Consider the following 24,782-nt stretch of genomic DNA (forward strand, 5'->3'; position numbering starts at 1 on the left):
AGCCACTGGAGGGAACAGCTGGGGTGGGAACGTGCAGCCCCCTCCCCCCCACCACTCTCCCAGGACGGTTGGGAACAGGCCTGGCCTTCCCACTCTGCTGTGGAGTAGGGCTCCCTGTCCCGTCACTGCCAAACGAGGAGCCTATGGGGCCCTCCTGGCTCTGGCACTGGGGTCAGGCTGCTCATGCACTCCCCTGCCCGGCTGGCCCCGCTCCCGTGGCCAGTGCCACCCAGCAGCGGGTTCAGGGCGTGGCCAGAGCATGCGGGGGGGTGCAGGGTCCTGGCGAGTCGGGGCAAGGGGCTGAGCCATGAATCACTAGCACAGGAGGCTGCTGTGCTGGGCGAAGGGGCCAGTGGGGAGGGTTAACGCCCAGCGTGGGGGGCTGGGGAGAGACGCAGGCCGCGAGGAACAGCCCAGACCCAGCCTTGGGTGGGAGAAACCTTTATTCCAAACAGGAGTGGGGGTGAGACACCAGCCAGGTGCTGGGAGCCCCACAGGGCGGCAGGCAGGCCCAGGGACCCCCGTGCAGCGAGGGGCTGGGGTGAGTGACTGGCCCAGGGCAGCCCTTAGCGCTCCAGGAACAGCTCGCGTACCCAGCCCCGCAGCTGGGCAGACCCAGGGCGCTAGCGGGCCCAGCATGCATTGCCCCTTATTGGGCCAGCCTGCCTTACCGCAGTGCATGCTGGGACCCGACAGGCTGCCCCTGCCCTCAACACACATGTGGCCCCAACTAGCAGCGCACATGTGCCAGGGTGAGCTCCCAGGAGCCCTGGGGAGGGAGGGGTGGTGGGCAGCTGCCCGGCTCATGCCTCAGGTGTGGAGGGGGGGTGGCACAGCTCTGCCCAAGGGTGTCACAGCTTGACCTCGGTGCGGTACAGCGGTGGGGGTGTCTCGCCCGCCTTGGCAGCCGTGCCGCGCTTGGCGTTGATGACCAGCAGGCCTGCGTCGGTGAGGGCGCAGCTGACAGACATGGGGTCCATGTCCTCGGGGAGCTGGCACTTGTGGGTGAACGTGTTGGAGACGGTGCCGTCCTCTGCCACCTACCAGGGAAACAAACCCCCCATGAGAGTGGGCACAAGACAGGTTCCTGCTGAGCACAGCCCCGTTCAGCCCACCCTCTCCCAGGAGGGGGCGCCATAGGGAGTGGGGCAGGAGTGCTGGCGGGGGTGGGGCAACTCCTTACTACTCCGGTCCCAGCCACCTCATTCCCGCGGTGCCTTGTTCCGCCCCGCCCCCCGCTCCCTATTCCTCACCTTCTCGGCCTGGATGATGATGTGGTAGTTGTACGTGGTCACCACCACGTCCTGCGGCTCAAACTGGCTCACGTCGGCCGTCACCTGGTACGTGTCGCCCCCGGCTCGCACGTTGCTGCCCAGGCTGCAGGGGCGCATGGACCCCGGGGATCCTGCATGGAGCGGGGCAGTGAGGGGGAGGGGTGCGGCCCCCCCAGGCTCCACAGAGGCACGGGGGCTGCACCATGTGGCAGGTGCGGAGATGGCCTGGGGAGCAGTGGGGGGTGATGGCGTAGTGGGGTGGGTGGTAGGAGCTATGGGGGGGTCGCAGTGGGGTGTCAGGGTGCAGTAGGGGGTGGCACCTGCCAGGCAGGGAGGAGCCAGGCCGCCCCTCTCCCATGGGGTGGTGCTGGTGCAGCGAGCGTGGTCGGTGCTGGCTGTGACACAGGCCGAGTCTGACACCCCGAGGTGCCGTCGCAGGGGGGGCCAGTCCCTTGACTTTGCTCAGGACAAACGCAATTTGTAGAGCAAGCATGTGGGAGGGGCTGCCTGCTCATGGGACTTTTTGGTAGGGGTCTGCTGGCAGTCGGGGTTGACTCAAGGGGGGATTTGACTAGCAAGCCGGGGGGGTGTTGGAAGGGGGGTCTGGGTAGTGGGAGATAGGCGGATTGATGGGGCGTCTAGCTGCCAAGCTAGGGGGCTGGAAGGGGGTCTGACTAGCTGGGGGTTGGACGATTGCTGGGGCGGGAGTCTGGCTAGCACAACAGGGGATTGGAAGTGGTTCTGGCTAGGAGTGGGGTTGACTCAGGAGAGGGGCAGTCTGGCTAGCAAGCCATGGGGTCTGGCTAGTGGGGGATGGGAGGAGTGAGTGGGGGGGGTTGGTGAGCAAGCCGGGGGACTGGAAGGGGGGCATGGGATGAAGAACCCTCACCCCGATGCTGGCAGGTGCTGAACCACGCCCTGACCAGGCAGTGCTCCCACCCTGGACCAGGGACGGCTGTCAAGGAGCTTTCCCCAGCCCTGTGGCCACTGCCCCCCGGAGAAGCAGCCCCCCCACATCTCCCCGAAGGGTGAGCATAGCCCTGGGGCTCCGAACACTGCAGAGCCTGACTGGCCACCCCAGACCCTGTGGGGTCTGCCTCTCCCTCCCCTCCCTGGGCTGGGCGTAAAGGCAAGGTCCTGCCTGGGTGGTCAGGGGCTTTGAACCAGGCCCATAGTGCTGAGCACAGACCTCGCCCACTCGCCCAACAGGAGGGACTCCGGGAGCTGGTAGCAGTAGTAGACTCTCACCTTCTTAGGCCCATGAGCCCCTCCCCACTGTCCTGCCCCAGTGCAAGCAGTGGCTGTAGCACCCCGAGGCGTGTGCGGGGTTGGGTCCCCCCACACCCATGGCCCCCACCTGTGTATCCATAAGAGTCACGGGCCCGCGTGGCGAAGGGGCCGTGGCGCAGGGAGCTCCTGTCCCCCTCCTCTCCAAAGCATCCCCGGGGCTCGAAGCAGGGCTCGGCCGGGGGGGCGTTCTGGCTGTAGGTGCTGATCCGCTCCGAGCGATAGGTGGAGGACGAGCTGACGGACGCCATGGCGCTGGTGCCGGCCCGCGGAGGAGACGGGTCACTGCTGGGAGAGGGAGCTGGGGGAGGGGCGGGAAGGCGGCCGGAGCCTGGAGATGCCCATAATTAGCAAGGTGTCCGATGGCACCGGGCCCTGGAATGCGAGATAAGGTGGCCCTGTTCCCAGATAGCATGGGGGGGGGGCAGCGTCACCATGGCCACCGCAGCCCCCGGGGATGGAGAAGGGGCTGGATCCCCTTTGGAGCAGGGAGGGGGAACCTCGGGCAGGATTGGCCGTGGTTGGGGTACGTGAGCAGGCCCCTATGGAGCAGGGGCTGGATCCTGGGGTGCCATCCCCTCGAGAGGTAGTAACCCTGGCCCGTGCTGGCCATTGTCCCCGCCTGGGTCGGGCCCCTCGGGAACGCAAGACGCCAGTGGAGGGAAGCGGCTGAACCCCACCAAGGAGGCGCCCACACGGCACTGCAGTAACAAGACTCGTTTTATTAGAGGCCTGGCAGGACGGCCACAGGCAGCTGGGACACAGGACAACAGAGAGCGGCTCTCAGCGGCCACAGGGCCAGGCCGGCGGCTCACGGTCCCCAAGCACAGTGCGAGGCCACGCGGCTCCGGGGACGGCTCCTGGGGAACCGAGACAGGGTCCATGGGACACGCCTCCCCGCTCCCAGCCTGCTGCCCGGCTACGGGCTACACACACACTCCGCCCATCGCATCCGTGTGTGTAACCACACATCCCTCCCCTCATGTCCGTGTGTGCACATATCCCTCCCCTCACGCCAATGTGAGTATACACACACACACCCCTCCCCTCACATCCGTGTGTGCACATATCCCTCCCCTCACGCTAATGTGAGTATACACACACACACAGCCCTCCCCTCACGTCCGTGTGTGTACATATCCCTCCCCTCACACCAATGTGAGTATACACACACACACACACACATCCCTCCCCTCACGTCCGTGTGTGTACATATCCCTCCCCTCACGCCAATGTGAGTATACACACACACACCCCTCCCCTCACATCCGTGTGTGCACATATCCCTCCCCTCACGCTAATGTGAGTATACACACACACACAGCCCTCCCCTCACGTCCGTGTGTGTACATATCCCTCCCCTCACACCAATGTGAGTATACACACACACATCCCTCCCCTCACGTCCGTGTGTGTACATATCCCTCCCCTCACACCAATGTGAGTATACACACACACACACACACAGCCCTCCCCTCACATCCGTGTGTGCACATATCCCTCCCCTCACACCAATGTGAGTATACACACACACACACACAGCCCTCCCCTCACGTCCGTATGCCTTCACACACGCCCCCTTCCCCTCACATCCGTGTGCATACACACACACACACACATCCCTCCCCTCACGTCCGTGTGAGTACATACATACCCCTCTCCTCACATACGTGTGCGCACACACTCCTCCCCTCATATTCGTGAGTACACACTTACCGCCCCCTGACATCCATGTGTGAACATGCCCCCTTCCACTCACAGCCGAGAGGGCATACGCCCCCTTCCCCTCACATCCGTGTGCGTACACACACACACCCCCATCAAATCCATGTGAGTACACACACCCCTCTCCTCACATCTGTGTGAGTACACACACATACCCCTCCCCTTATATCTGCATGTGCACACACCCTCTTCCCCTCACATCCATGTGAGTAGACACACCCCCCTCCCCTCATATCCATGTGAGTACACACACCCCTCCCCTCACATCCACGTGCGGTCACACCTCCTTCCCCTCATACACACACATCCCTCACTGCAGTGTGTACGCACACACCTCCCCTCACACCTGTGTGACACACACACACGCGCACCACCCCTCACCCATGCCTCACCTCCAGGCACACACACACATCTCCCCTCCCATCCATATCACATCCGGATATGAGGGGAGGGGTGTGTGTTTACTCACATGGATGTGAGGGGAAGGGAGTGTGTGCACACGCAGATGTGAGGGTAGGGGTGTGTGTGTGTATGAGGGGATGTGTGTATATGAGGGGAAGGAGGTGTGACCGCACGTGGATGTGAGGGGAGGGATGTGTGCACACACAGCTGTGAGGGGAGGGGTATGTGTACTCACACGCACCCACCTGTATGTGGGCAACACAAGCACACATGTATGCACACCGCACCACCACATGCCTGCACAGCCCCTTCACGTGAAGTACAATTGGAGTCACTCACTCCTGCCGCAGGCTGGGGAAGGCCCAGGGACTAGTAATTGCCCAGCGCTGCTAGCCAACCCCTCCTATTTGCTTTTCTCCTTCCAGATGTTGCGTTATTAAGTTCTCTGGGGCTGTCCGGGGTGGGGGGGGCAGCCTCTCTGTGAGCCAGGCTCCCTAGGAGAGCGCATGCTACAATGGGTCGGGTAGATGTCTAGGGGTCAGGACTCCTGGGTTCTTTTCCTCATTTGGGCAAGCCACTTCAGCACAGATCCTCAAGGGTATGAAGGAGACTATCTCCCATTGAAATCAATGGGCATTCAGTGCCTAAATATCTTTAAGGATCTGGGCCGTCCCCTCCCCGTGCCTCTGTTTCCCCAGCGCTCATAAGGGGGTGTTGCCCACGGCACGGGCGGGGTTAAAGTGGGCATGTTTGTGAATGTGCCCAGAGTCTCTCGGATGGGAGGGGCTAGCGAGCCAGCATGGTCTCCCACCGCCTCTGCCCCACGGCTGCAGCGTGCGAGCCTCTTGCACGCTGGCAAGGGGCCACTGTCGCCCGCTCCAAGCAGGGAGCAGGGGCTGGCGAAGCTGCCTTATGTTCCTGGGGGAAGGGGCGTTTCAGACCCCTGCAGGCAGTGCCCAGCTGTGTGCCAGTGTCTTCCAGAGTGAGGGAGGTGATGCAAACACCTGCTCCCTGCTGGGACCAGACTCAAACTCCTTGCTCGGGGGGCTGCCTGACAACAGCAGTGGGGAGCGGCCTGTGGGCACTGCCGGTGTGGGGCACAGTGGGGCATGGGGAGACCTGGGGTGGGGAGTGGCCCAGGAGAGACTGCTGCCAAGGGCCCATATAGACCGTAGCCTGCCCCAGGTCTCCCAGGGGGTCCCATTGGCTCCAATGGGAGGGAAGATTGAAGGGGTCCTTGGCAGAGGGTGGGGGAGGAGCAGGGCAGTTTCCCCTTCCTCCCCCAAATCCTGGGGTTCCCTGGCTGAGTTAAAGAGCCAGTTGCTCCCCCATGCCCAGCGAGGAGAACCACCTCCCCCCCACACACCCTGAGCACTGAGATCTAGCAGCCACTGCCAGCTGGGGAGACGGCGCCTGGGGAGACGCTTCCAGCCCGGCCCGTTAGGGGTGTAGGTACGTGGCTGGGGCTCGCAGACGAGCAACCCCGAGAAGGCACAGAGCTCGCTCGTGCTCACCTCTGGGCCCCATCCACAGCCTGGGGGAGCCATTCCAGTGACTTCAAAGGGCTTTGACTCAGACCTTGTGCAAGCAACCCTACAATAACAAGGCAGCATGCTCGGCCCAGCACTCATCAGCAACCCTACAATAACAAAAGAGCATGCACAGCCCAGCGCTTGCAAGCACCCCTACAACAACAAAGCAGCATGCATGGTCCAGCGCTCTCAAGCAACCCTGTAATAACACAGCAGCATGCACAGCCCACAGCACTCATGCGACCCTACAATAACAAACCACCATGCACAGTGGAGAAAAACCTAACGCCATGTCCCGTTGCTGTCTGCTACAAGGTCACTGCAAGCGCTAAGCCTGTGCCAGCCATTCTGGGACCCCGTCCCCAAGCCCTCAGGCCCCGCTGCCTGCCCCTGGGTTGTGAGCAAGCCATGCGCCCGTGGGCGGAAGCGGGTTTGGCCCCATGTCACCCGGCTGGAAAGTCACTGCTACCTTAGGGGAGCAGCATCAGCTCTCCAACTAGGGGCACGTTTCCTCCTCAGGCCCATGGCCTAGACAGGACAACGGCACCGCCCGCCTCCCGGGGACAGGCAGCGCGGCAGGAGCCACTTTTGGCTTTGTCCAAGTGCTCTGGGATCCATCCCTGGACTCCAAACACGGACTCTCTGGCCCAAGAGCTTGCTAACACCCTCCCACATCCCCCCGCCCCAGCATCCATCTCTGAGGCAGGCAGACGCTCTGCCAAGATGCAGGCACAGACTGGGTGCTCGAGAGCCCTGGGGTCGGATGCAACCTCCCCTTGCCCGGAGTCAGTTCCTGAGGAGCTCCACGGGCCGGGCTTGACCCCTCTTTAGGCACTTGATCTGCTGGTTGAATTCCGGTAAAGCAGGAGGGGGCAGGCCCTGCTGGGCGCTCCGGGGAGCCGGGGGCGGCGCAGGGTGTGCACGGGGCCCCAGCCCGCAGCATTTCTTAGGGGCTCCCGCACCGGCTCCTGGGGGAGGAGTGTTTGGCACATTTGGGGACCGCGTGAAGTGAGGGGGAATCAGGGACTGGGGAGGAGAGGGTCCGCCGGGTGCCTCACGGCTGGCACACCTGTTGCTGTAATGAATTGCATTGGTAAACATAGCATAGCAGACACTAGAACTGGCCAGGGTGCACCAGGCCATGGAGGGGGGAGACAAGCTATTGGGGGGGGGGGACAGGGACCGGCCATAGAGTGTGTGTGAGGGGGCATTGGGCAGGTCAGTGTGTGGATGGGGAGGAGAGGGAACAGGCTACAGTGTGTGGGTGTGGGGGGGGATGGCCAGGCAATGTTGTGTTTGGGAGGGGAAACAACCCACTATGGCATGGGGACACAGAACAGGCCATTGTCGGGGTGGGGGGGGAAGGTAACGCCAAGCCATAGCTTGTTGGGGGTGGGGGGACACAAGCCATTGGGTGCATGGGGGAGGCCATGGGGGGAGGGAATGACAGGCCATTGTGTATGTGTGGGAGGGCGGAACAGGCCAGTGGGGGGATGGGGGATGGGACAAGTTATAGCTTGTGGGGGGAGGGGAACACAAGCCATGGGTGCATGGGGAGGCCATAGCGTGGGGGGGTGGCCAGGCCAAACACACCAGGGCCTAGAACTGCCCATGGGTACTGGGGCTCCCTAGGGCCCGGGGTTTGGCTGGAGCAGGAGGGGCAGGAGCTGCGGCTCTCACAGCTGCCCAAGGGAGCCCCCTTGCTTGGGGCCCTTCCCTGTCCCTGGGGATCGCTGCTGGGCGCAATGTAGGGCGAGCAGCGCCATCAGGACCCAGCCAGTCTTTCTCCAGCTGGCAGTGCCTGGGTGCTGCCCCTGCAGGTCATGGTCCAGACCCCTCCCCACCCCGGGGCACCCACACAGGCCCAGGGACGCTGCCCTCCCTTCCTAGCCAGCTCCCCATCATGGCCCTCCCTGTGAGCACCAGCTAGCAGCCAAGCAGGGCCCTTAAAGCTGCAGGATCCCTTAACCATGAACAAGCTCAGTTTGGGGGTGGCTGCCACGTTGGCCTCCCCACCCCACCCGGCTTTGCCCTTTCTCCCCAGGCTGTGGGCACATGCAGAGCGCGGGATCTCTGATGCCCAAGGTCTCCCAGGGTCACATGTGGCACCATTTAGCGCCTGAGTGAAGGAGCACAGAGGTGAGTCATCGCCTAGCCCAGCCCAGCCCCCCGCGCCTTTGAAACATCAGGGGCTGGTGCCTGCTGGTTTGTTGGAGCTACAGTCTGAGGTGGGGCAGCAAATGCTGTGGGGTTGTCACAGCCACGAGAGCATGGGAGAACCTGCAGGGCGAGGCTGAGATCCCCCCAGGCCCAGCCCCACCCCGCCCCTGCATTTCCACTGGGTTCCAGGCTCAGCATTCCCGAACCGTAAGGCGAAAAGCTGCAGCCGCCGGGAGCCAGCCTGAGCCCCTCTGCTGGAGGGGAGGGGGCTCCCACCTGAGCGACCTGGTGCACTCACCACAGCTGGGACTTGGGTTTTGTTTCCCACTGGCCCGTGGCAGGTGCCTGGCGCGGTCGTGTACGCGCGTGCGCTCAGATCTGCGTGTGCACCCCGGCGCTGCACAGAGCTAGACCAAAGGGCTGTCGGGGCTGGATTTGGGGGGTCGGTTTGGGGGATGAGGCTTTGCATGAAATTCCAGGAGATTTCAGCCGCGGCCGACCCAGAAAACAGCCCATTTCGATCCAGCCCCCAACTCAGACCTGGCAGCAGGAGCAGAGGGTCAATTCTCCAGGGCGGGAATGGGGGTTGTAAAATGCTGGGCACCCTCAATGGCACGCCGTGAACAGTGGGGGAGGGTCTGTGTGTGCCCATGCGTTTGTGGGCACACGTGTGGGAGCGCAGGTGCATGCCCGTGTCTGTGCATGCAGAAAGTATCCCTGGGATCGGTCAGATTTACTCCAGCACGGGGAACATGAGCTCTCCCCACTGCCCAGCCCCAGCGGCAGCTCTGCGGAGGCCAAGCTGTCCAATGGGTAAGTTAGTACTTCATTGCCGAGGCTGGGCTGGCACCAGTCCCTGCACCCCGTCTCCCTGGAGCGTCCCCCAACATTCCCGGCCAGGGCCACACAGAGACAACATACAAAAATATAGAAAAAGATCTGCTCTCGCGCTCCCCCCAACTCAGCCCGTGCCCCCTCGTCCCACCCTCCCCCACTGCGGGGAGTCCCAGCAGAGACGGCGATTCCTGTCCGGCTCCGCCCCGACAAACCTGCTCTGCCCTCGGCCGTCTCCTTGCCTCGGTTCACGATATAAAACCCAGTACGATAAAAGCAAAGAGCTGGTTTTGTGCCAAAGGGTTGAAAAACGACCTCCCAAGTCAAGTACAGAGCAGCCCAGCACACTACGCCGCGGCACCGGCTCTGAGCCGGGGCTTGGGGGGCCAGGGCAGGGGGTTAATCTGCGTTAGGAACAGACACGTGTTGCTTTAACAGCACTAGCCATGCCACCCGGACAGCGAAAGGCGCCGCCCCAGGGGTTCGGAGGCAGGGTGCAGGACATGCTCAGAGCCGTCCCAGATGGCGTCAGGTCCAGTCGGCTCCGATTCAGGGTTTTTTGTTTTCCCCAAAAGACTCTCATGCAAAAAAACAGACGAGGGGAGAGAGAGAGAGAGAGAGACGCAGCAAGCAAATCCATCCGGCGGCCGGCCGCGAGGCCTCAGGCTTCAACAGTCTCCGCCAGTGGGGGTGCTGGATTTTCCTTCCACCATCCTCCCCTGCCCGGCTAAGGCTCACGCCATCCCCAGACAGGACTCGCCCACAAGGAGAACAGACGGTTCTGGGAACGGGGCCCGGAGGTGGGAGTGGGGTGTCACGGAGTGGGACAGAGATGGCAGGTGAAGCATGCCACAGACCAAGCCCAGTTCACTGCTCTTCAGCCTCCTCCTCCTCTTCCTCATCCAGTGACACCACCCCCGAGGAGGCCACGTCGGAGACTTTCCTCCTGACCCCGCAGCTGTCCCCGTGCAGCTTGCACGCCGTGTGGTAGTCCTTGCAGGGCAGGCTGTCGTCCTCCGTGGGCGAGAGGCAGGACTCCGTGCAGGACATGGAGTACATGGAGTCCTGGCACTCCAGCTGTCCCAGGCTCCGGAAGGCACTTTCTCCAGTCTGAGGGAGCAGCTCCTCCCCTCCGGCCAGGGAGCCCAGCAGCTTGGCGGCCAGTTCGCCCGGCGAGCCCAGCTCCTTGAGGAGCAGCCCGTCCTCCAGGCTGCACAGACTGGAGCACAGGGTCTCCGGGGAGATGGTCTGGGAGGAGTCGCTCTCGGGCTCGCAGGAGCCCTGCCGGACGCTGAGCTGACACAGACGGCTGTGGAGGAGATCCTTCAGGAAGGAGCCGGGCGGCAGCTGGCCTGCAGCATCTGCAACACACAACGGGGGAACTGGCTTCAGCAGTACGGCTTCCCCCTCCCGGCATGGCCTCCCTCTCTCCCCACAGCGCCATGGACACTGGGGGGAGTATCCCAGCAGCCGGCTAGGCAGTGCCAGGCAGTGCCAGGCCTCCTGCATGCGCCCGAGGGGAGAAGTGGATTAAAGCGGGTCTTCCCCCCCACACCTTGGCTGCTTCCCCTGGCCCTTTCGCTCCCCCTCCCCACATGGCCCCCAGGGAGGGATCTTTCTGTCCCATGCACTGTAGCCTCCTCTCCCATTAGCTTTAGAGACGCCCTCCCCTGCTCCAGCCTGGCGGCCTCTGTCTCTCAACAACAGCTGCCCGCAGCCCCTCTTGCAAACAGCGGAGAGGTGGTACCAGCTGCAGCCAAGCGGTGGGTGAGGGAGGGAGCTGCTGCCAAGACAGGCGCAGCGCATCATGCACCCAGGACATTGACCAGGCCAGCAGTCGCCCCGGACGGATGGGACTGCTGGCAGCTGTGGGCATCCAGCCAAGTAGCTGTGTCACTGTGGAGAGCCAGGAAGTGACAGCATTACGGCTGACCCACGCCTGGGCTGGGCTGGGCTCCCCCCGCCCTGAGCAAGGCCTGGCCTTCGCAGATCCCACAATGGCTAGAATAACGCCACAGGCCCAACCCCTGGGAAGCAACTTGTAGAAAAGGGTGCCTCAAGGAAATGCAACAGAAACAAACGCATCCCAACGACCTGAGCGTGGGCTAGAGGCCGGGTTGGGCCCCAGCCCCACGGGGCCCATGCCTTTCAGCCCCAGTGAATACTGCGCTCCTGGGCATCCTCTGACCCGAGCCAAAGCCCTGCTCTCCTGCAAGGACTAAGGTCCAGGTTCTGGGCAGTGCCCAGCACGCTGGGTGCACAGCGCCTTGGAAAATCTGCCCCAGAGCATCCCCGTGGGAGCTGTGGGGCACAACAGGAACCCTGGCAGAGCTGGCGGGGGAGCTCAGGGGTTCTGGGGGTCGGGACTGAGGGGCACTGGCGGAGCTGTGTGTGGGGAGCTCAGGGGCTCTGGGGGTCGGGACTGAGGGGCACTGGCAGAGCTGAGGGGGAGCTCAGGGCTCTGGGGGTCAGGACTGAGGGGCACTGGCAGAGCTGGGGGGGGGAGCTCAGGGGTTCTGGGGGTTGGGACTGAGGGGCACTGGCGGAGCTATGTGGGGAAGCTCAGGGGCTCTGGGGGTTGGGACTGAGGGGCACTGGCAGAGCTGTGTGTGGAGAGGCCCCTTTCCAACCAGCGTTCACAGGGCCCGCTCCCCAGCCATGCAACCCTCTCACCCTCCCTGCTCCTGAAAATCCAACCAGGGACTTGGTAAAAAATAACTTCTAAAGGTTTGATTCTAACACATGAATTTTGCACCGAGTTTGGACATTGGGGCTGCAGCAGGAATCAGTGGGTTGCCCCCTGCCCCACAAGTCGCCTTCTGTTGAGGCTCAGAGCCCCAACGCCCCGGGAGGGCTGAATCCCAGCCAGGTCCCTCCCAGGAAATGCAGCCCGTCAGTACTCCCAGGGGTTGGGGGCACGTTTCAGAGCGTGACGGGGGGATGGGGCCACGGGACCAATGCCCGCGGTGCCCCATGCCACGCCCATAAACCCAATCAGGCCCCGGCTCCCATCCACCAGCTCTTCCACTTTCCCTCTAATTACAGAAGAGCAATTAGACACTTCTCGGGATGGAGTGTGGGCAGATTACTGCTGACTGCCTTTGATATGCAAATTGCCCGAGATTAGAGGGCATCTAATGACTGTGAGAAAGCACCTTTGTTTGCACAGAAGGACACGGATTACACGCCTGGAGAGGACACGTGCATCGGCCTCTCCTTCCTTTTTGTTTGCCACAGCGGCAGGGGCTGATGTAGGGGACGCGCCCTGAGGTCCCTCTCAGGCTGGCCCCCCACAAAGCCTCGGAAAGGGGGGAGCACTGGCATGCCCTGCGCTGCCCACTGAGACTTGTGCAGGTCCCCTAGGCTCACAAGAAGGGGAGAGGTGAGGTGCTGTGCCTGGTAGACGCGGGCGGTGGGGCAGAAGGCAGAGAGGAGTCAATGGCCGACTTGCAGCCTGGCCCAAGGTTTGCGGGGGGGGGCAAGGGCCCGTGGATCTGCCCCAGGCTTGAATGAATCACCTGGAAAAGGGGGGAGCAGTGAGGCAGTTCAAAGGGCCGGGGACACACGTATCTAAAGCTGTAACCAAAGCTGCAGAAGGCTGCGAACGTCTTCCGGCCCTGGCGGAGCCAGGAGAGCGGGCAGCGCCCTGGTAGGGGACACGTAACGCTGGCGCTTTGGAAGGGGAACCACTCAGCACCGCCTGGCGCTCTCAGGGGAGGGACCCGGGCATCGCCTGGCAGTTCAGTGAGCCCCTGCCCAATGCAGGGCAGCCGTCCATGAGGCAAGCCCGGTGTGCGGCTAGATGGGGCTCCTTCGGCCCCCAGCCCTGGGGCTGGGCTCCATGCCCATTGCCTGCATGCTTTTCTCCCTGCTCCCCATGGGCCAGTGCCCACCCAGCCCAGTCAGCCCAGCTCTGCCTGCTTCCTTCAGCTCCCGCTCACAAACACCCGCCCTCCGCAAGGCCGAGTCGAGGGGGAATGACCCATGCCACACTTGCTCCACCGCAGCTCGGTGCCAGCCCCCCTGCTTGCCTGCACAGCGCCGCGCGCGCCGAACAGAAGGGCTGGAGCCGCCAGCGGTACGGTGCGCCCTCCCTGGGAATGATCCAGTCAGCTCTGGGCACCGCACACCCAGCAGACCCTGGGGAGCCCCTGGCCTAGGAAACAGCAGGGTCATCCTGTGTGTATGAAACGGGGGGCTGGGGGCTGAATTGTGGAGATCTATCCCTGTCTCTGCCACTGACTCTAGGCCTTGGGCTCCCTGCCTCAGTTTCCCCATCTCTGTAGAGGGGATATCTCTATTTAGTTACCTACTGGCCAGGGGTTGGCCCCACGGTGTCTGGCACTAACCCACACAGATCTACTCAGTCCAGTTTGGCACCCAGGGACCCCATAGCCCCCCATCTTCTCTCCCCTGTTCCGGCACATGACACAGGTGGGGAGCTCCTGCCCCATTGCCTGACATGCATGGAGCCTCCTGCTCCCCAGAGGGAGGGCCCCTGGGTGGGTGAGGGCCCCTGGGTCCCCATGGATGTGGACAATGCCTCCTGCTCGCTCACCAGCTGGCTGGGTGCTGTTGGTGTTTGTCCCAAAGTCCTCGTCGTAGGATTCGTCATTGGAGTCTTCCCCGTCCACGGAGGACCAAGCCTTCAGCTTGGCTTCGGCAATGGCAAACTGCTCGGCCACACCTGGGGAGGCAGGGAGGGAGACCAGTGAGCTCTCAGGAGGGGGAGCCGCCGGCCCCTCGCAGGTGCAGGGTAACACTGGGTGTCCCGTCCCAGCATGCGGGGCAGGGACCCCTCGGGGTGGGTACTGCTGCACCGGGAGAACCAAGGCTGAGCACCACATGCCATGGCCACCTAGCCACAGCCTGGACTGGACTCCTGATCACTGGCTCATCAATCCCAGAGCGGGTGTGTAGGGAGCGGGGGGACCCCACATCACTGGCACGCCCTGCCCTGTCCACTGAAACCTGTGCAGGCGCTGGTTCCACCGGCCGCAACTCCGGATCCTCGTGTGTCACTCGGTCCCCTGGGCCCAGCCCTGTGCTAAGAGCTGGCTTCCGGCATGCCCGGGCCCAGCAGAGCACCGGTGCTCCCCGATGGGAGAGCTGAACGAAGACCAGGTGGTCCGGGAGCAAGACAGAGCACCCCTCTGTTCTCACTGAGGGCCTGACACTGCAGCCCACGTGGGGGCAGCTGGGCCAGGGGAACCAATGGGAGCTGAACGGGCACAGCACTTCACAGGGTGACCGGCCTGGTGGAATCAGTGGGGCAGAGAAGACTCAGCACCAGGCAGGACTGGGCCTATTGGAGTCAGTGGGGGATCAGGCCCATCTCAGTCAGTGGGGCTGAGGGGGGCTCACCACTCTGCAGGATCGGGCCCATTGGAGTCAAAGGGGGCTGCGGCAGGGCTCAGCGCAGGATCGGGCCCATCGGCGCCAATGGGGGCTCAGCACCACACAGGATCGGGCCCGCTCTTTTTTAATTTTGCTTGTCAGCGAACAACAAACCCTGTTGTTAAGAGCAGCTTGTTTGGTTAATTCCGGGCTGCAGCTGCCGCCGTGCGTCACCTTCCCCCAGATGCCAGGGAGGGGGCAGCTCCCTGCTGAATGCGCCAGCTCTCCCGGGAACCAGCCTTAACTCTTCACTTCTGCCAGGCTCAAGGATCTGCCACCACCCAGGGAATGCAGCTGACGGCCTGGTCGGCCTCCTGCAAAGCCCGGTCCACTGCCAGGAGAAATACCTAGGCTCCGCGGCGGGGCTGGCGGGGGTGGGGACGGCTGGGGGAGCAGGGTCTTGGGTGCTGAGTCAGACCCAGGCTCAGGGTGAATCCGCAAACTGCGGCCAGTTCCTGATACCGCCCAGCAGCTATGAACATACCTTTGCAGCCCCCACCCAGCCCCCAAGGTGACTCCCTGCTCCCTCCAGCAGCCCTGTGCCCCTCGCCGGCCAGGTGTGACCCCCGGAGCCAGCGGGGCCCACTGTAGGAATGTGCCTTCGACCCAGCGAGGGGGCTGGCTCAACCTCCCGCCCTGGCCCTGCCACCAGGGCTCTGGGGAAGATTTGGGGCCCACATTGGCTACTTATGGCACTTCCTTCAGATCTTGTCTTTCTCCACAACTTAGGGTCCCCCTCCCCCCCAAGTCCAGCCCCATCTGCCTCCCTGCCTGTTGTTCTTTGCAATGCAGCCTGCACGGCAGCGAGGGGCTCGTTAAAATCTACCCTTCACCTGTCCCATGTGGGGTATTCACCCTGGCCTCCGACCCGAGGGGGTGCCGCTCCTGCAGCCTTCCCACAGCCAGCAACTTCCTCAGCCCCCACCTGCCTGTCTGCCTTCCCCACAGCCCCAGGGACTGCACTGAAGACCAGAGAGACCCCCACAGGGAGAGGCGCTAGAGAGAGACGAGGGAAAGACCACATTGGGAGGGGGAAGGGTGGTGATGGCACAAGGCTGGGGCTGTGGGTGGGGACGAAGCAGGGGGTGATTTACAGCAGCAAAGGCAAGGGCTGGAACGCGGCTCCGGCCCGTCTAGTCTGTGTCTCGGCACCAGGCAGCAGCATGCTCCGGCCGTGCAGACAGACTCTGTGCCTGGACTTTTAAAGAGACCAGATCATTTGATAGCCACCAGGACCATTTCTCTAGAGAGGATCATTGGAGGGGCGAGCAAATGCCAGGCTGCCAGGGCAGGGAAGGCGATGGTGGGGGGTGGGAAGGAACGCTTCCCTCCCCCTACCATCAGCGTCTGCAGTGGAATGGAGGTCCTGGCTTGTTACCGAGTGGACTGAGGCTGGATTTGGCTAGGAGCGCAGGCTATCTGAGGTCTGTATAACTCGTGCATTGGCAGCCAGCCTCCCATGTAGCAGCAATGTGGGAAGGGCAGGGTAACTGTCTCCCTTACACTGGCTTGTGACCCCCAGGTTGAGAGCCCAGGGATTAGCAGAGCTCCTGGATGGGGCCCTTAATAAATGCAAAGGTTGCACCCCCCCCATGCACACAATTGCACACCCCGATGCACCACACTGCACGCCCATGTGCTGCCAGCCAGCTGAGAGGGTTCCCCTCCCTGCGAAGCGATAGGGTACTGGCTTCTCCCGCTGCCAGGGGCAGGCGGTTAGATTCTGTGCTAGACAATGAGCTGATCAGATCTGACAACATGCGTGTCCTTGTGCCCCTGCCCCCTCTTTCTGCCAGTGAATTCTGCAGCCCGCGGGGCTGGCTGGCTGCCTTGGTGACACTCACATGACAGGGCTCCGCTAAGCAGGCACTTGCCTGTCCCGGGGCAGCGGTCAGGGTGGTGCTGCGGGGCTGGGACGCTGGGCGGTCAGCTGAGACGGGTGGCACTCAGAGCTCAGCCCCTGCCTGCCTGGGGCGGGGCGGGTTAATGATTCCCTCTCTGGCTCCGCTCCCTCCTTCCCACTCGCTCAGTGACTCAGCTCCCAGCCTGGTGCTGCAGGAATCTCCAAGGACAGAGCCTGCCGGGTCCTGCCAGCTCAGAAGAGCCCGCCCAGGGGAGCAGAGAGCGATAACCAGGACACAGGCCCTTCCTCGCCTCCCTCCCTGGCAGGCCGGATCCCCTCCGGGCTGTGGCAAAACAGACCCACTTGCCAACAGTGCTCTGTAAAGAGCTGGCGAGCAAAGCCCACACGGGCGCTTGGGGTGAGCGCAGAGCCTTGGCTACTGTCTGTGCCGTCTGCAGACCCTGGCAGGGCGGGGGCACGCTCTCCATGTTGCCTTGCTGTGGCCTGGCTGCTGCGTCCATCCCAACAGCGCGTGTGGAGGCCTCACTGAGGCGTCAGGGCGAACCCCCACAGCGGGCAGAGGGGGTGCCCTACACGACAGCGCCGCCCTGCTGTCCCCTGTTCCCCGGCCGAGCAGGACCCAGGTCTGAGCTGCAGGGATGGGCCAATGGGGATCGCTACCAGCAAGGGAGTGGCACCGAACGGCCCTGAGGGCGGAGCCGGTGGGAAGGGCGTGTCCCTCTCTACCACAGCAGGGGAGCGAGCCGTGCTCAGCCGGGGGCTAGGGCGTGCTGTTCAGAGTTCAGCCCCACCACCTCTAGGTTCTGCAGGGGGAGGGGACCACACCGGGGTGCTTCACAACGCCCCAATGAAGGGTAACTCCACCCTCTCCCCCAATGAGGGGGGTGTTAACCCCCCCTCTGCCCAAACCGAGAGTGGGGGCTTAGTCCTCATTTCTCCTTCCCCGCATTTCTCTGCTGGGTCCCCCTGGGGAGCTCTGTGGGGCAGGGCCCCATTTCTGTGATGGGCCTGGCAATAACCCTCCTGCCATTCCTCTAACTGGGGGGAAGCCTCCCCTTCATCACCCTCTCAAGGGAGCCTCTTGGGGTCCATGCGCCCGGGCCCCTCGCACCGCTCCCACCTGCTGCGAATCTGGCCTCCTGCTCCCCTTCGCTCAGGTCCGAGTAGGAGTTGAAGGCGCTCTCCAGAGCCACCGGGGAGTCCGTGGGCTTGCACCAGCCTTTCCACTCGATGAGATGCGCCACCCTGCCCTGCGCCATGGCCGTGGGCTTGGTGACATGGTCCTTCACCACCTGCGAGATACCTGAACACACCGGGCAGCATCAGGGACTGCAGCGGGCAGGGCTCCGGGGGAGGGGGGGCTATGGAAATCCAGCACCCACCCATGTCACCCCCAATGGGACACCCCCATCCCCCAATGAGATATCCCTGGGGAACCCCCCCATGAGACACTCTCTGTCCCCATAAGCTCGTCCCACAGATGACACAAACCCCAGTGAGACATCCCCACCCCCACTCCAAATCCCATGAAACTCCCCTCTTCTAGTAGGATACCCCCCAATGGCAGACCCCTCCAAGACACGCACACGAGGCCCCCTGGTATTACCGTGCAGGGAGGACCGGGCGAGGGCAGCAATCTCCTGGATTGTGAGCGCTCGCCGGGACTTGGGTAACATTTCGACAGTGTCTTCAACATTTACCTTCAACACAGAAGAGAAGTAGGTAAGTCCCCGCCCCAGCACTCTGGGCACCTGCCGTTTGCTATCCCTTGAGACAGAGATCCCATATGGAGAGAGAGGGATAGAGCCATCAGTCAACACTCCCTGACTCAATTAACCCCTTTCACCACAGAGGAACCCGAGTCCAGCTGCCTCCGAGTCTCCACCCTGAGTCCAGGACAGTGACCCTCTCTCTGTCTCCGGCCCCACTGCACTTTATCAGTTACAGTTTAAAGGCACTTGAGGGAAACGCAGCCGGGGGCTTGTAAGACACACCCCATTCTCCCAAAATGTTTGGTACAGCCTGAAATCTCACTTGAAACATTAATATAGATTGGCTTGAACATGGCCCGGCCCACATAGGCAAGAGATTATTCAGAGCGTCCTGATAGGTGCTCAAATATTTGCAGTGGCAATGGAGACCAGATAGACTGATGGCTCAAGACTCATTGACGTTCTGTAGGAACAATGTGCCTAAATGTCATTTTGCCTTTAAAAATCTATACTATATATTATAGGTGGAGCTGAAGTGATGTGTATAGTTAAGTTTACCTGACAGTTATCATTATAGGTCCCTGTTTTCAGCTGATTATTACTTGCCAAACTTTAACTGTTTGGGTTGAAATTTTCCATGCCAGGTGCCTGCCTCAGGCTGAATATATTCATATATTTTAAATTTTCAGCTAAAATGATTCAGCTATTTCCAAGAGCAAAGTTAAGAAAAAATACGTTGTTTTGCATTTGCTACAAAATATTCTGACAACTTGTTTTCTTTGGAAGCTCCAGCACCCCCATCCTTTGGAGCAGGGGGGTCACAACATTTGGCAGGGGCATCACCCTGGCGTCAGAGATGTGCTTTTTCTGTTTCCAGGCAAAACCGCCCAAATTTGACCAAGTTATACATCTCTGAAGAAATCTGTGTGTACATGCTCAGTAGAGACTTGTTAGAGTTTGGCAACTAAATTCTCTGACGAGACTATCCCCTCAGCTCCTAAGTACAGTAGAACCTCAGAGATACAAACCCCAGACAACCACACACCACATTTGGAACGGGAGGTACACAATCAGGCAGCAGCAGAGACCAAAAAAAAGCAATTCAGTACAGTAACTCCTCACTTAACGTTGTAGTTCTGGTCCCGAAAAATGCGACTTTAAGCGAAACGATGTTAAACAAATCCAATTTCCCCATAAGAATGAATGTAAATGGGGGGGTTAGGTTCCACGGAATTTTTTTTTTGCCGTACAGTACAGTACTATAGTTGGGAGGTGCCCCCGCCTTCCCCCACACAGGCACAGCCCACTGGCACTGGAGATAATGAGGCAGGTAAGGAGGCTGAAGATGCTGTAGGCTAGGAGAAGCACGTTGCGCGGCAGCAGCGGCAGCTTCCCCTACTCTACAAGCACCAGGGGCGGGGGGCTCAACCCGTGGCCCGCCCACTCTGCCCCTTCCCCCAAGTCCCACCCTTAACCTGCTTCTTCTCCCCCCCCTTTACTCCGCACGCCGCATTCTCGCTCCTCCCCCAACTCCTGCCCACAGTAATCAGCTGGTTTGTGGCGTTTGGGAGGCAGGGGAGAGAGAGGGAGCCTGCGCGCCGAGTCCTCGCTCCTCCCTGCTCCCTCCTGAATGCTGCAAGCCAGCTGATTGCCTTGGGGGGAGGAGGGGGAAGGTGCTGATCCACGGGATCTGCCGGTGGGCGGGATGCGCTGTGCGAGGGGGCGTAGGGGAGCTGATAGGGGGGCTGCCAGCTGTGGACAAAGCAGACAGCAAAACGATGTTATAGCAAAGCATTGCACAACTTTAAATGGAGCATGTTCTGTAATTGAGCAGGGTTATAAGATAGAAACAACGTTAAGCGAGAGGACGTTAAGTGGGGAATTACTGTCCTGTATTAAACATAAACTACTAAAAAAACCCAAAGCAAAAACAGGACTTTTCTTCTGCATAGTCAAGTTTCAAAGCTACATGAAGTCAATGTTCAGCTGTAAACGTATGAACCAACCACCAGAACGTTTTGTTCCGTTACAAACATTTCAGAGTTACGAACAACTTCCATTCCCAAGGTGTTCATAACTCTGAGGTTCTACTGTATGACCAGACCATGCACGCACCATCCCCATAGAGCAACTGAGCATGCTCCAGCCAGGGGCTGCACTGCAGGGCCTGAGCAGAACTTCCCCCGCCATTGCTTGTCTCTGCTGGGGACACCACCACAGTGCCAGGCCCCCGAACTGAGAGCAGGGAGGTTGTCTGTCCTATGCTCTCAGTGCTCCCCCAGCAGGCAGAGAGGAGATGGAGAAGGAGGAAGCAGCCGCAATGGAATACAGTGGGCTGAAAAACAGATGGGAATGAGGGAGGGGGTTGCAGGAGCTGGAGGGTTGGATAGGAGCAGAGGGGAAAGGGAGAGGCTGGGGGCTTGGGTCAGAAGGTGAAAACTCCCCTACAGACTCTGGAATGGAACCAGGAGTCCTGAGTCTCCTTTGCTGTCTGAAAATAGCTATAAAACCCACCGGCAAAGCGTGTCTCATCCCGCCTCTAGTAGACAGAGGATAACAGCCTACTACTGCTACCAGTTACTCTGTAAGCATATGTCATCACAGTCTGTGCTGTGGATCTAAAGGTCTGAACCCTGCTGATGTGTCCAGTTGGGGTCCGTATGTTTCCACATGATGGAATTTCTTTTCTTTTTCTTCTTCTTCAGGTTTGTTTGTTTGTTTGCTTTTTATGTTAGGAAATTATGTTTAAAATGTTCAAAGAATAAGGTTGCAAAGGCAAGCACTCAGAAGCTTGGAAATGCCAGAATGTAGGTTACCTGTGCAACCTTAATTCGCCCCCCTCTTGTGCGTATGCATTATTCCCTGATTCACAGAGCAGAAGGCCAGAAGAGACCATTATAATCATCCAGTCTGGCATCCTGTGTAACGCAGACCGTAGGACTTCCCTGGATTAATTCCTGTTTGAATTAGTGTGTATCTTTGAGATAAACATCCAGTTTTAAAATTCCCAGTGATGGAGTCCCCCAGGTCCCAGGGCAGGGCCGGCTTTAGGAAGTGCGGGGCCCGATTCGAATAGAGATGACTTACCCGGCGGCGCTCCAGGTCTTCGCTCTGGGTCTTCCGCGGCACTGAAGGACTTGCCGCTGAAGTGCCACCGAAGACCCGGAGTGCCACCAGATGAGTACAAATTAAAAAGGTGCCTAAGTTAGGCACTCTTCTTTAGGGCGCGGGGCCCTCTTAGGCGTGGGGCCCAATTCGGGGGAATCCGCCTAAAGCCGGCCCTGTCCCAGGGTAAATTGTACCAATGGTCAATTACACTCACTGTTACACATTTGTGCCTTAATTCCAGTCAGAATTTGCCTACCTTCAACTTCCAGCCATTGGATCTTGTTATAGATGAATAGATTGCAAGGCCAGAAGAGACCTTTGTGATCCTCCAGTCCGACCCCCTGTATCATACAGGCCAGAGAACTGCCCCAAAATAATTCCTAGATTATATCTTTTAGAAAAACATCCAATAGCGATTCAACAATTGTCAGGGATGGAGAATCCGCCACGGCCCTTGGTCAGTTGTTCCAATGGTTAATTCAGGGCTGCCCAGAGGAGGGGACAAGTGGGGCAATTTGCCCCGGGCCTCGGGCCCCACAGGGGCCCCCACGAGAATGTCAGAGGTTCCCCCCGCCTCCGCCTTCACCTTCCCCCATCCCCTGGCGCCTCAGCGTGCCACGTCCAGGAGCAGCCCTGGACAGCGCTGCAGCGGTGTGGCTCGGGCAGGGCCTGAGCTCCTCCCACCCGGAGCCGCGTGGTAAGGGGGCGGAGCTGCGAGCTCCGGCGGGCCGAGCGGCAGGAGCTCCTGGACGCGGCTCGCTGATGCTCTGTGTAAGGTAAGTCCTTTTGAGCCGGGCATCCCCCCATCCCTGACCCCCAGCTCTGAACCCAGCCCCTCTGAGACGGGCACCCCCCAACCCCATCTTCCCACCCCCAGCCCTGACCCCAGCTCCGAGCCCAGACCCTCTGAGCCGGGCACCCCCTGACCCAGAGCCCAGCTCCCACCCAGCCCTGGGCAACCGTCGTGCCACCCCCAGGCAGCGACAGCCCATTGGCACCAACCATCACCATCACCCAGCGACAGCCCATTATGTAATTGCAAATGTAAACATACCATTAAAGCATTTAATGTTTCTAAATAATGTACTTTGTGTATTTTCAAATTCTTAAAAATTAATTTTTGAATGTATTTCACTGGTTATTTTTTATATTTCCAAATACATGTTACTATAGTATTGCAACTTTTTTTTATGGAAGAGGCCCCCGAAATCGCTTTGCCCCAGGCCCCCTGAATCCTCTGGGCGGTCCTGGGTTAATTACTCTCACCGTTAAAAAATTACGGTTTATTTCCAGTCTGAATTTGTCTAGCTTCAACTTCCAGCCATCGGCTCACGTTGTACCTTTTTCTGCTAACTTGACGAGCCAATAATTAAGTCTTTGTTCCCCGTGTAGATACTTACAGACCATAATCAAGTCACCCCTTCACCTTCTCTTTGTTTAGACCGAGCTCTTGGGGGCTATAAGGCAGGTTTTCTAATCCTTTAATCTTTCTCATGGCTCCGCTCTGATCCCTCTCCAATTTATCAACAACTTGAACTGTGGGCAACAGAACTGGAAACAGGATTCCAGCCGCGGTCACACCAGTGCCAACTACAGTCACATTTGTAGCCCTCTCTCTTAGCCAGTTTTTAATCCATTTAATGTGGGCCGTTTTAATTTTGTATCGTTCTAGTTTTTTAATCAAAATGTTGTGTGGTATCAAGTCCTCTGCCTTCCAGAAGGCTAAGTGTATTACATCAACACTATTATCTTTATCAGCCAAATTCATAATCCCGTCCAAAAAAAAGACATCAAGTTCGTTTGATAGGCTCCATTTTCCATAAACCCATGTTGATTGGCATTCATTATATTATCGTCCTTTAGTTCTTTATTAATTGAATCCTGTATTAGCCACTCCATTATTGTGACACAGTCTTTCATTACATGATCACACACTATTTTCTCCACTGGACCCCTCCCTCCCTCAGTGGATGAGATAGATCTGCTCAGGGATGAATCATGGTTGTATAGTGAATGAAGCTGTTGTCCGCAGGACGGCTGGTTCGTTTGTCACAGAAATTGGAAGGTGGCTAGTGACAGAGAGGGGGAACTGAAGGATGAGAAAGGATGGCTCCTGGGTAAGGCAGCTGAATGTCACCTTGGAGAAGTGGATTCTAGCCCCACTTTTGCCTGTGTAATTCTGGGAAAATCACGTAATCCAGCCTTTTCACAAATCACTAATTGCGTGAGCCCCTTTTTCTGACTTGAGACTGGGCTCTTATGTGCAGAAATGCAGCGTGCTCACAACCGCAACTGAGCGGAGCTGTGCTTTGAACGTATCAAGTGTTATAAAACTGCTAAGTACTCAGTCAGGCGGCCCTCGCTGTCTCAAGTGGGCATGCAAAGTTAGTGGATAGTTGGCCTTAAACTCTGTCTCTCTGCTCCCCGTCTGTAAGCTGGGGATCATAGTCACCCCAACAGAGGGGAGTGGTTAAGAGAAATTCATTAACGTTTGTGAAGCGTTCGGATACTATAATGAGAGCACCTTAGAAACACCACTTAGGAAATGAATAGTTTTGTATTCAGTGCAGAGTTTGGACGGGGTGTGGTAAATAAGATCTGGGGTCAAACAGTGAATGAGGGGATAACAAGAAATATTGAACGAGGCAGGGAAAAAACGTATGTGATCATGTAATTAAAGACTATTTCATAACACACAGACACAAGGGGGCCACATTAAGTTTGCACAGGCTTTTTGCAACCTTAATATTCTTTTACCATCAGTGACTGCAGTACATAGAGCGAGTGTGAATGATTTGCAAGAATGGGTAAAGAGCGTGTAGATTCCGCTTGTCAATGACACTCACTGGGGAGCTGTTGCAAACTCGAGATGACTGTGAAATAGTATGGGGGGGGGGGGGGGGCGGCTTGCAGGAAACAACAGCATCAGCGAGTCCTTGAGTCCTTTTGGGGAAATACAATTGGTGTTTGAGGGGAAAGCGACCCTCAGTACAAAGTCAGCGTGTAGGGTGATGTCACACTCAGGCAGTTCTTCCCGGCGTCGTTCCTGAACATCATCCCTTTACCATGATGATGGAAACCCTTTTGCTTGAGTCAGCTCAAACCAGACTAGACAAAGTACTGGAGCAGAATGAACCTGCCTTGGCCACTGGGGAATAACCACTAGGCCTTAAGTATCAGAGAGGTAGCCGTGTTAGTCTGTATCCACAAAAACAACGAGGACTCTGGTGGCACCTTAAAGACTAACAGATTTATTTGGGCATAAGCTTTCATGGGTAAAAAACCCACTTCTTTAGATGCATGGAGTGAAAATTACAGATGCAGGCATATTTATACTGACACATGAAGAGAAGGGAGTTATCTCACAAGTGGAGAACCAGTGTTGACAGTGCCAATTCAATCAGTATATTTATACCTGCATCTGTAATTTTCACTCCATGCATCTGATGAAGTGGGTTTTTTACCCATGAAAGCTTATGCCCAAATA

General features: G+C 59.3%; 2 protein-coding genes across 11 annotated transcripts in view; both read right to left on the reverse strand.

The window, feature by feature from the left end:
• Positions 1–425: 425 nt before the first annotated feature.
• LOC128843589 (heat shock protein beta-7-like) lies at positions 426–2,860 on the reverse strand. Its single transcript, XM_054040518.1, has 3 exons — positions 2,632–2,860; positions 1,254–1,405; positions 426–1,040 (listed from the first exon to the last, which is right to left on the reverse strand). The coding sequence occupies exons 1-3, from the start codon at positions 2,810–2,812 to the stop codon at positions 852–854; spliced, it is 522 nt and encodes a 173-aa protein (XP_053896493.1). The 5' UTR covers positions 2,813–2,860; the 3' UTR covers positions 426–851.
• Positions 2,861–3,263: 403 nt separating this feature from the next.
• FAM131A (family with sequence similarity 131 member A) overlaps positions 3,264–24,782 on the reverse strand; it is a 46,980-nt gene continuing 25,461 nt past the window's right edge. For 4 of the 10 annotated variants that reach the window (XM_054040575.1, XM_054040574.1, XM_054040582.1 and 1 more), the window contains 4 exons: positions 18,082–18,175; positions 17,596–17,778; positions 13,773–13,901; positions 3,264–10,575 (listed from right to left, as the gene is read on the reverse strand). In XM_054040575.1, coding sequence (XP_053896550.1) covers positions 10,082–10,575; positions 13,773–13,901; positions 17,596–17,778; positions 18,082–18,175 — 900 coding nt within the window. In that variant the 3' untranslated portion in view covers positions 3,264–10,081. Of the gene's footprint in view, positions 10,576–13,772; positions 13,902–17,595; positions 17,779–18,081; positions 18,176–21,551; positions 21,606–24,782 lie in introns of those variants that run through there. The other 6 variants (XM_054040578.1, XM_054040576.1, XM_054040577.1 and 3 more) reach the window with 4 other exon arrangements.

Source organism: Malaclemys terrapin, chromosome 9 (genome assembly GCF_027887155.1).
Source record: "Malaclemys terrapin pileata isolate rMalTer1 chromosome 9, rMalTer1.hap1, whole genome shotgun sequence".
NCBI lineage: Eukaryota > Metazoa > Chordata > Testudines > Emydidae > Malaclemys > Malaclemys terrapin.

Bases quoted from the DNA above. Each gene is read 5' to 3' on its own strand.
- LOC128843589 (XM_054040518.1), bottom strand. From the start codon at position 2,812: ATGGCGTCCGTCAGCTCGTCCTCCACCTATCGCTCGGAGCGGATCAGC. The intron at 1,406-2,631 runs GTGGGGGCCATG...CGCTCCATGCAG, and splicing joins TGACTCTTATGGATACACAG to GATCCCCGGGGTCCATGCGC. The intron at 1,041-1,253 runs GTGAGGAATAGG...TTTCCCTGGTAG, and splicing joins TCATCATCCAGGCCGAGAAG to GTGGCAGAGGACGGCACCGT.